Source organism: Octopus bimaculoides, chromosome 25 (genome assembly GCF_001194135.2).
Source record: "Octopus bimaculoides isolate UCB-OBI-ISO-001 chromosome 25, ASM119413v2, whole genome shotgun sequence".
Taxonomy (NCBI): domain Eukaryota; kingdom Metazoa; phylum Mollusca; class Cephalopoda; order Octopoda; family Octopodidae; genus Octopus; species Octopus bimaculoides.
In genome coordinates, this window is record NC_069005.1 from 7,980,183 (window position 1) to 7,991,483 (window position 11,301).

The 11,301-nt window shown below is 38.1% G+C and overlaps 2 protein-coding genes across 2 annotated transcripts in view; one reads left to right on the forward strand and one right to left on the reverse strand.

Moving 5' to 3' along the window:
• The window catches only part of LOC106883156 (uncharacterized), a 35,863-nt gene extending 29,181 nt beyond the window's left edge, over positions 1-6,682 (reverse strand). Inside the window, exon 1 of the mRNA XM_052976679.1 lies at positions 6,633-6,682. The gene's annotated coding sequence lies outside the window, so the exon portion shown is untranslated. The remainder of the gene's footprint in view (positions 1-6,632) is intronic.
• LOC106881860 (uncharacterized) lies at positions 1,588-11,295 on the forward strand. The gene is made up of 4 exons (XM_014932378.2): positions 1,588-1,728; positions 6,364-6,499; positions 9,096-9,192; positions 10,647-11,295. Exons 1-4 carry the CDS (start codon positions 1,689-1,691, stop codon positions 10,737-10,739), a joined length of 366 nt encoding a protein of 121 aa, XP_014787864.1. The 5' UTR covers positions 1,588-1,688; the 3' UTR covers positions 10,740-11,295.
• Positions 11,296-11,301: the final 6 nt, after the last annotated feature.

Here is an 11,301-nt window from a genome sequence, read left to right on the forward strand (position 1 = left end):
ATCATTTCAGAATCTAATAACTTTGCCAGTTCTTGTTCAAATGACTTCAAATGTTAACAACATGTGTAGAAGCATGTCAAAATTTTGTTTAATGTTTGATATGTTTATATTTTCAAGTATAGAAATGGCATTCACTGGAAGAGAAAAGGCATTTTGTGTGTTGGAGAATGTTCAAACACAGTCGAACAAGACTGTACAGCGTACATTTGTGTGAGAGTTCTCTAAAAAGTCACCATACATACAATGGGTGTGTCATTTAGATAGGGGGATACTTTGGCTGCTATTTTTAGTGTGTCGAGCGACCAGGAAGAAGCTCTTTCATTGGTTTGATTGTATAATGAGATTTTTTTTACACATATATATATGTATATATATCATTGGCAGAAGTTAGAGAGTAAGTCAAAAGCTGAGAGTTTTGTGTGTGTGGCACTCATCAAACACGAATTTGACCACTGTTACTCTGTAACTTTTGCCTATCATTAATGTGTGTGTGTGTGTGTGTGTGAGTATATATATATATATATATATATATATATATAGATTAAAATCGCTGACGTGGCTGATGACAGTACTGCCTGATTGGCACTCGTACCAGTGGAACGTTAAAAGCACATCCGAGTGTGATCATTGCCAGGGCCAGGGATTGGCTCCTGTGCCGGTGAAAAGCACCATTTGAGTGCGATCGTTGCCAGCATGGCCTTACCGGCACATATGCTGGTGGCACATGAAAAAACAACATTCAAGCGTGGTCATTGCCAGTGCTGCTGGACTGACTCCCGTGCAGGTAGCACGTAAAAATACCTTTTGAGTGTGGTCGTTACCAGAACTGCCTCACTGGCCCTCGTGCCAGTGGCGTGTAAAAGCACCCACTACACACTCAGAGTGGTTGGCGTTAGGAAGCGCATCCAGCTGTAGAAACTTTGCCAGATCAAATTGAGCCTGGTGAAGCCTCCGGCTCACCACTCCTCAGTCAAACCGTGCAACCCATGCCAGCATGGAAAGTGGACGTTAAACGATGATGATGATGATGATGAGATAGATAGATAGATGAACACATTCTCATATATGTTGCTATAAAAACATCTCTGGTTATTAAAGAAAGGTTTTGTTATGGGAGATTTTCAGTTTAAATTTTTCTGTCGTCCAAGATTCATCGTTTTGTCAATGGACCCGGAAGTTGTTGCTCGCAAACAGCAACATTAATTTTCTTCAGCTGAACACACTTCATTGATTGGTTAAAATTACTCAAATACAAAATTTTTGTCAAAAACGTTAAGAGTAAACCCTGTTCTACGTGACACATTCTACCAGTATCCGAATGAATTAAAAAAATCTGTGCATGAGATGGAACAGATCTTAATCCAGCTCCCTATACCAATGATCTATTTGCTGATTTCCCGATTTATTTAACAGCAGGTGCCACTCAGTGGGACTGAACACGGAATCGTGTGGCTAGAAGGAAATTTCTTACCACACAGCCACGCCTACTTACAATAAACATCTCCCAAAATGATAGACATGCGACTTACAATGAATTATTGCAAAAGAAGTTTGTGTGTGTGTGTGTGTGTGTGTGTGCTTGCGTGCGTGCGTGATTAATGCATTTGCTATCTAAATAAAGGATGAATAGTGATACAGTGTAATGAATATCAATTGGTATATGATATCATAAGTTATCTCCCCTACAAATGTCGAATAGCACCATGGAGGTAAAAGAACCGGAATCGGGTATCACAACATTTTATTTTCGATTCATTCATGTTCCTTAAGGCATTTACCATATATAATCACACTTACGTTTTCATCGTTGATGTTCATGTTTTTCTTTCAAACCATTTCCTCTTTTTCACTTACCGCTCAATGCATTGCACACTTTAAGCTAATTGCTCGCCTACGCCCTTTTTTTTTTTTTTTTTTAGAACTTGACAATCTTTAACGAGTGGGGATTCCATTACGTAAATTAGTTCATCTAACTAGAAAGAGATGTCGAATCTCTTTTGTTAAATCAAATCCCTGTTAAATGAAAACAAGCTAAAATAAATTCACAGGTAGATCGTTGGTGTTCTGCTCCGTGATCGGTGAATTTGGTAAACAACAACAAACTTGTCTTGTGTAGGTAACCAACTTGATATGGCGGGACTGTGTTCTGGAAGTTGTTTTATTTTGTAGATTTATGAGATCTGTGTCAATATATACGTGTGCGCGTCTACCGATTTCTTTACCCCTTTTTTTTTTTTACATTAAACACTGATACAGTCGTTATATACACCACCTGAAAGTTATTTTTCCGTAAGTTATAAGAAAGTCGACTCCTGTTAATTATCCGAAACTTCCCTCTCCAAATTCTTTTCATATCTAATTCCATCATACTCGGAGCCTACATCATCTGAATGGTATTTGTAGAAAATTTCACAAAAAAAAAAAAAAATATGTATCCATCTTTCTGAAAGTTATGAGGAAACAAACCCTGTGGTGGTGGTCGTGGTGGTAGAGGCACTCTTGTGTGAGTTTGAGGACTTGTCTTCGGTGTCTTTTACTTCTTTCAGTCATTAGACTGCGGCCATGCTGGGGCACCGCCTTGAAGAAATCTATTAGCAGAATGAATCGACACCAGTCCTTTTTTTAAAGCCTGGTACTTATTCAGTTGGTATCTTTTGCCGAACCACTAAGTTATGGGAAGATGTAATCACACCAACACTGGTTGTCAAGCAGTGGTGGGGGTAAAAACACAGACACAAAGACACATACTCAGACATATATACGACAGGCTTCCTTGAGTTTCCTAACAAATTCACTCGCAAGGCTTTAGTCAGCTCAAGGCTTTAGTACAGGCCACTTACCCAAGGTGCTATGCTGTGGGACTGAACCCAGTACCATGTGGTTGAGAAGCAAGCTTTTTACCACACAGCCACGCCTGTGCCTATGTATGGGAAGTTGACATAACTTCAATGTGTCTCGAGGAATTTGACATAGTTTAAATGTGTGACTGTACTGTACATAAGCCTGAGTAGGTTTGAAAATTGATATGGTTTCAGTGTATGTAGGAAGCTATTATAATTTGAATGGTGACTGGAAAGTTTTACCAAATTTCAGTGTTTCTGATACCCAGATTCCTCTTCCTTCTGATAATCCCACCAACCTTTGTATAATGTAGGGTAACCATGTATCTTCTTTACAGCAAGACACCTGTGCTTGTCACTCTAAAATTCTTTAGCCTTTCAACAACTAGCATAAAGCCACCTTTCTTTCTACTAGAACTCTACTTGGTTGAAGGAGTTTTTTTCTTTGTCTTGTGAGTTACTTGGTCACTTCACAAACACCTGTCTCATTAAAAAAGAAAAGCACCCAGTATGAAGAAGAAAAAGAATTGACTAAAACCAAATAGTGGAAGCTCTGTAAAGTGGTTCGGTTTAGAAATGGCATGCAGCTGTAGGAAGCATGCCAAAGTAGTCAAACACTCAAGGTAGACACTGTCATTCAGTTTGTTGGATCCTGTCAAAACGTCCAACCCATACCAGTGTAAAAAACAGACATTAAATGATAGTGGTAATCATGAAGATTAGGACAGCGACACACATCTCTCAAATCACCATGGGATTTAGTGGAAATTTGTAATATGTTGAGTGCCAAAGTAGAGGCTCCATTGTTGGCTTGTAGTCAAGAACGTTTTATCTGGCGGGATTTAAACCTCATATTTATTGCATTGCAGCTAACTATGTTAATAATTACACCACAAGACGCCTCCATACTTGTCATTGTCACTGAGCTGCTACCCTTTCCCCCTCCACAATTATTTATTCTTTCATATACTTGACTATTGTACCTGTTTCAAATATTTCATTTATCTATCAGTACCACACCCTGATTTTAATTTGCATACTCTCTCTTTCTCTCGGAGCTGGTTTTTATAGCTTTTCATTTAACCTCTGTCCATATAATTGATTGTCACCTAAAGTCTTCTGTTAATTCTAGTACTGTTGTTTAATCTATAAAAGCCTTATCTGCTACATTACTCCATGTATGCATTGCTTCTTGTGTGGTTGAGTCAATGAGGAAATGTTTAAGTACACCATCTCAGCAATAAGTCAAAAAGAAAGCCTATCTGTATAATTTGATTTGCTTGTATTAGTAACTAAATCTCTCTTAAATCATACAAGGATACATTGGATAATGTTGCTCCAGATATATGAACAAAGGAGATTGTCATAGCCTATGATCAATTTTGAACATAGAACTGCTAGATCAGAGCTGACTTGAAGCTAAAGAAAACAGGCTGTTCATATTATATTACAATTATAGAAACAATTGGTAAATGATATCAATACAGTTAAAGCATATATAAAGGATGTTTCAAAAAATCTGATATAATTTGAGATGTAAATATTACAGAAACTACATAGTCAAATCACATGAAACTAAACAGGCTTAACCCATTACCTCCCATAATTCTATTAACTGGAATTTTTTTAATGAAACTTTGATTTCTAGCATAAAACAGCCTTAGAAACACGCTGGAATGATCAAAATAACTATGTGACACACGAACCTGTGTCCATTATAACCTTCAAACAGGGGAGGTCAGCCGCTTCCCCTTGCTGGTGTGGCATCTACAGACTAGTTTCAGGTTGTGTGCCCCTTATCAGTGTAGAGCAGCCGAACCCAGCAGGCATCGCTACTGACCGTCTGTATAAAGGATTATTTACCTAAATTCGATGGAATACATCCACTGGTTTTCAAAAATAGAAATATTAATATTTCTAAGTCTCTCTAAAGGAGACTACGGCAGTGGTATTGGATATTAATAGTTATCGCCAAGCCAACATGGCAGTCCAAAAAATAGGACGAACCCAGCAGGCTACTGACTTGAAAACCAGTGGATGTATTCCACTGAATTTAGGTAAATAATCCTTCATACAGACTACCTGCTTGATAAGAAACTCAGACACTGGCAATGGATCTGATTGACAATCATGGCCTGGATCTCACCAACAAATTCAGGAGTTCTTTTTTTATCAGAATGAGCAGAGTGAGTTTTCCAGGCTGCTGTACCTTTGTAATCACCATTAGACTCATCCAACTCTTTTCAAATCCTCTGCACTGTCCTCAGATTGACACCCAAACACTCTGAAATGTTTGTATTGGAGCTTCCAGCATGAATGCCAAGCAGCAGAGCATATCATTTCCAAATTTCTGGCAGAGTGAATTGCATCATGGTGCTGTTTTTCCCATAGATGGTGCCCAACTGACCCTACCATACTGTGTAGTCGACAAAATCGAAAACAAACAATGTGCATGGGTGAGATTAAAAATATAAAATGACAACAATTTACCAATCACACCCTGTATATTAGTTTCATTATCATCATCATCAACATTTAACATTTGTTGTCCATGCTGGCATGGGTCGAACAGTTTGACCAGGGCTGGCAAGCTGATATGGCATGGTTTTTACAGCTGAATGCCCTCCCTAACACCAACCACTCCGTGAGTGTAATGAGTGCTTTTATGTGCCAGCTGCGTGACACCAGTATCTGCCATGACTACGATTTCATTGCCTCTGTGAGGCCCAATGCTCAAAAGGTATTTTTTATGTGCCACCAGCACTGGTGCTACTTTTGTGACATTAAGCATCAGCCACATTGCCTCCGTGAGACCCAATGCTCGACAGCTGTTGTTTACATGCCACTGGCACTGGTGCCATTTATGTGACACCAGCATTGGCCACAAATATAATTTCACTTGGCTTGATGGGTCTTCTCAAGCTTGGCATATCGCCAAAGGTCTTGGTCATTAGTCATGGCCTCCGTGAGGCCCAACATTCGAAGATTATGTTTCACCCTTCATCCTATGTCTTCCTGGGTCTACCTCTTGTGCAGATTCCCTCCACAGTTAGAGATCGGCACTTCTTTACACTGCTGTCCTCGTCCATATGCAATAATTTTAAATTATTAATTTAAAAAAATATTGGGACAAAGTTTTTAATGACGTTTTAATTATTTTTTTACAATCTGGTAGACATTGTTCAGTTTGAATGTGCAAATGTCACTGTGCGTATACGCCTGTGTCTCTGTATGTCTATGCATGCATGTGTGTAAAGCCTTAATTACATCAAAATTTTACGTCTGTTGTCCATGCTGGCATGGGTTGGATGGTTTGACCAGGGCTGGCAAACTGAGGGTTGCACAGGACTCCAGTCTGATTTAGCATGGTTTCTACAACTGGATGTCCTTTCTAACACCAGCCACTCCAAGAGTGTAATGGATGCTTTTATGTGCCACTGGCACAAGTGCCATTTGCATGACACCAGTATCTGCCATGACTACAATTTACCACATGTTTATATCTCTCTCTCTCTCCTTACAGTTATTACAGAAGAAATTGATCTGTTAACTGTCCGAGTGAACCTGTCAATCCCAGGACTTCATGTGAAGAAAAGTTTCATGCCGTTTACGAAACAGAAACCACATAATGCAAAAGTCTCAGTCAAATTTGAAGAAAGGTTTGTATAAACACGTCTCTCTGTCTATGTGTATTTATCATCATCATCAACAACAATTTGATCACCTACAAGACTATTAGGCAGCCTCTGTGTTGTCGTCATACAACTTACTAACATTAATAGTTAAACTTACCTCAAAGGGTTGTATTCCTCTTAGGCATGGAGCCCTATGTCTCTAGGTTCCTGAGCAAAAACATAAATAGTTACATATACAGCACAGTAGTAACAATTGCAGATAAACTAATTGACAGATTCACAAAAAAATTCAGGAGAACAACAATAACAGGCCTATCTCTCAAATACCATATTTGTCACCCAAATTGCTACTTTCACCAGTTTGATTGTCCAAATTATTCTCATTGCTGGCGTAAATGTAAACACTTTGGAGAATAAATATTGTCAATTATTTCCTCAACTGCAAAGATTCTAGTCTTTGCTCTTTTACAAAATAAGTGCTAGGTTTATCACATGCTTGTTTCATTGCAACAAAAATCTGTTTATTTTTTTATTTATTAAAGACAAAAGTAACAGCTAAGGGGGACATCATTAACAATGACTCATAAACACATTTGACTACAAAACTGCAACATTGATCAGTTGTTTATTTTTAGTATGTTGTCTTCTTTTTCTGTGTGTGCTGTTCATAATAGCTTTAGCAGGAATCCAGCAGAGGTGATGTTTAATCCTTTCATTACCAGCCTGGCTGAAACTGGCTCTGGCTCTGAGTACAAATGTCTTGTTTTCATAAGTTTTGAATTAAAATCTTCCACCAAATCTTAGTCACAATTTATGTTCCTAACACTAGCTGAGTGATAACTAAATTATTTTACTAAATTCTTTGTTATATTTAAAGTAATTGAAAGAAACACAAAGCATTTCAAAATAAATACAGTAATAGGCGTAGGAGTGGCTGTGTGGTAAGTAGCTTGCTTACCAACCACATGGTTCCGGGTTCAGTCCCACTGCATGGCACTTTGGGCAAGTGTCTTCTACTATAGCCTCGGGCCGACCAAAGCTTTGCGAGTGGATTTGGTAGACGGAAACTGAAAGAAGCCCGTCGTGTATATGTATATATATATATGTATGTTTGTGTGTCTGTTTGTCCCCCCAACATCGCTTGACAAACGATGGTGGTGTGTTTACGTCCCCGTAACTTAGCGGTTCAGCAAAAGAGACCGATAGAATAAGTACTAGGCTTACATAGAATAAATCCTGGGGTCGATTTGCTTGACTAGAGGCGGTGTTCCAGCATGGCCGCAGTCAAATGACTGAAACAAGTAAAAGAGTAATGAAAGGGTTAAGCTATTTCCACTATCGTAGGAACACAGCATGACAAGATGACAGGGTTAAAAAATAAATGTAAGGACACATTGGATAATCTCGTTGAATGTACACTATTCTTTAAAGAACTGATGGGATGGATGTGGCTTGAATGATTTTGGTCATAGATCTTCTCAAAGCTGACTTGCAGTGAAGCAATAATAATTACATGACATATGAGTCAATAAATTGGCTTTTATGTTGTTGTTGAAGCTACATCTCCCTCAAATTACACCTTACCATCATAAAACAGAAGGACATGTCTGCTGATCTTAAGATACACTATTTATGAAGAATATGAGACGGTCAAGGTTAGGAATCCTTTGATCATTAAACTGCTGACCAGGGCCTCAAAAATAACATTAGCCTTTAGCATTCAAGCTGGCCACATGCAGCCAAAATATTTAACCTGTTTTATATTAAGGATCTGGCCTCTAACCTCATCTCTAAAATGTCGTTCTAAAACTAAGCAATCATATCATTGACATCTCTAAACTACAAGATAATGCATAATTAATTAAAAACAATATAAATAAACAAACATTACGTTTAACAGAATGATCTGAATAATTAAAGGGTTAAATCATTTGGATAACAGAAACTACTAATTGTGTATTGAACTGCCTTAACAGTTCATTCATTTCATTTCTTAGGCTATTGTTGGCTATTCCTATACAGCTATCACAACTGTATATCCCTGCCCCTCTGGCCAATAAATATTTTTAGTGGTTTGTCCTGACACAAACTGTACCAACATTCTCTACACTCCTCTATCTGTCACAGTGAAAACAAAATACAAAAGACACCCATTCTGTTGGGCTCCAGTCGAGGACCTTCACCTAATGATACATAAACCATACAGTTCGTTCCTGTTAGGCATAAATCTCTTGTTTCTTATTTTTATCCTATCTCTGTTGTCCAAGCTGCATTCTATACTTAACCCTTTAGCATTTAAACCAGCCATATCCATCCAAAGGCGGTGAGTTGGCAGAATTATTGATGCACTGGACAAAATGCTTAGTGGCAGTTCGCTTGTCTTCACATTCTGTTTTCAAATTCTGCTGAGTTTGACTTTGCCTTTCATCCTTTTAGAGTCGATGAAATAAGTACCAGTTGCATACTGGTTCAATGTATTCATCTAGACCCTACCCCTAAATTTCAGACTTTGTACCTATAGTAGAAAGAATTATTACATTGTTGTTGTTGTCTTTTGATTATTTGTTCAAAATCCCTAAATAATATTTTTTTATTTTTTTATTTCTGTTAAATCCATCAGACGGCTTGAAGTGGACGTCATAATAGAAAAGAAAAATGTGAATTATCAGTTCAAAATTAAAAAGTTACCAGGAGCAATTATCGATTGTGCTGAACAGGTCAGTTTATTTTAGCTAAATAAAATTTCTGTTGTCTTTTTTCAGATGAGGAAATAAATATCTTGATGAGATATTTATGTCTTCTTTTTATTTCAAGACATTTGTTTTGGTTTTTGTCTGACACTTGTCTATCTGTCACTGTCTACTTGCATATTACTCACTGTCTACTTGCATATTACTTACTGTCTACTTGTATATTACTCACTGTCTATCTATTACTGATTATCACTGTCTCCCTGTTTCTGCTTATAATCGACTATTTGTTACTATCTATCAAATCTGTATCACTGGCTATATATCCCTGTCTATCATTATCCAATTATTATTTACCAGCTACTGATGAAGTGCACAGACCCAGAAATCCTGAGTTAGCGATTCCACCACCACTGCTGGAGGTTTTTCTGCTACTGATATACATCTGTGCTCTCTAGTCTATTCAAGAAGCTCTCTCAAGATGAATTCTGCAGTTTCATGGCTTTCAATACTATATGCACCTAAGTAAAATATACAAAATATACTATTTTGAACAAATAATGCTTCCATTGCTAATAAGAAATAAATAAATACTCACACACACAGAAGCTTGGTTGTGTGGTAAGAAGCCTGATTCTCAGCTGCAGGATTCTGTGTTCCATCCCACAATGTCACATCTTGCACAGATGTCTACTATTACCTCAAGCCAACTGATGCCTTGTAAGTGGATTTGATAGATGGAAACTGAAAGAAGCTTGTCGTACATATATTTATGTATATATTTGTGTGTGCATCTTTATGTTTGTCTTCCATCACCACCTGACAACTGGTGTATGTGTGTTTATGTCCTCGTAACTTAGTGGTTTGGCAAAAGAGACTGATAGAATAAGTATCAGGCTTTAACCCTTTTTCTCATGGTGGTGCCCCGGCATGGCTGCAATCCAACAACAGAAATGAGTAAAAGATAAAATATAGGCGTAGGAGTGGCTGTGTGGTAAGTAGCTTGCTTGCCAACCACATGGTTCCGGTTTCAGTCCCACTGCGTGGCACCTTGGGCAAGTGTCTTCTACTATGGCGTCGGGCCGACCAAAGCCTTGTGAGTGGATTTGGCTGACGGAAATTGAAAGAAGCCCGACGTATATATGTATATATATATATATATGTGATGTGTGTGTCTATGTGTTTGTCCCCCTAGCATTGCTTGACAACCGATGCTGTTGTGTTTACGTCCCCGTAACATAGCGGTTCGGCAAAGAGACCGATAGAATAAGTACTAGGCTTCCAAAAGAATAAGTCCTGGGGTCGATTTGCTCGACTAAAGGCGGTGCTCCAGTATGGCCACAGTCAAATGACTGAAACAAGTAAAAGAGAGAGAGAGTAAAGAGTATAATCAACCATACAGTCCCCCCCTCTCCACATCATTATTCTTATTCTTTCACAGTCACTCACTTAATTGTTTCCGTATGTTTATTTTCTTTCAGTACGAAAAAGACAAGATAATTCTTACCCTCACAAAGAAAGCAGAAGAATCCTGGGTAGCCTCTCTTGACGACGGACTGGAAACAGATATATAAACACCTTGAGTGTTTTAATCAGCGCTGCATCATGGAGGAACAGAATACATTTTATCAAAAATAACTATCCCTAGCTCTATCTATCTATCTATCTATATGTAATGTATGTATGTGTGTGTGGTAATTGTTCAGTTTAGTCATATCAAAAAGGTAAATAAAGATTAATGGGGAGATAACTAGTAAAGGGACATGCATAAGTCAACACAAATACCGGTTATTATTCATTGGGTTGTCCGGAAAGTTCGTGCCGATTTTTAAAGGAAATAAAAAGGTCAATAAATACTTGCCATTACATTTTAAATCAGCCAAATATGAACGATTGTGTTGCACAATGCGTCTCCATCTTTCTTTTAACTTGAAAATACCCTCTTCCCAGAATTGAGGTGGTTTCATGGCAAATAAGTCGAAAGGTAAGCTACTATAAATCGGCACGAACTTTCCGGACAACCCAATACTTTGGAATTGATTAGAATGGCACGTGGAAGACCTGCGGAACCACAATTCATTGTTCCTGAAATTAAAATCCTCACCCGTGAATCAATTTTGCAATATCACCCAATTA

Excerpts from the sequence above, each read along its gene's own strand:
- LOC106881860 (XM_014932378.2), top strand. The coding sequence starts at position 1,689 with ATGTCGAATAGCACCATGGAGGTAAAAGAACCGGAATCGG. Across the intron at positions 6,500-9,095 it reads TCAGTCAAATTTGAAGAAAG|ACGGCTTGAAGTGGACGTCA; the intron begins GTTTGTATAAAC and ends TAAATCCATCAG. Across the intron at positions 9,193-10,646 it reads TTATCGATTGTGCTGAACAG|TACGAAAAAGACAAGATAAT; the intron begins GTCAGTTTATTT and ends ATTTTCTTTCAG.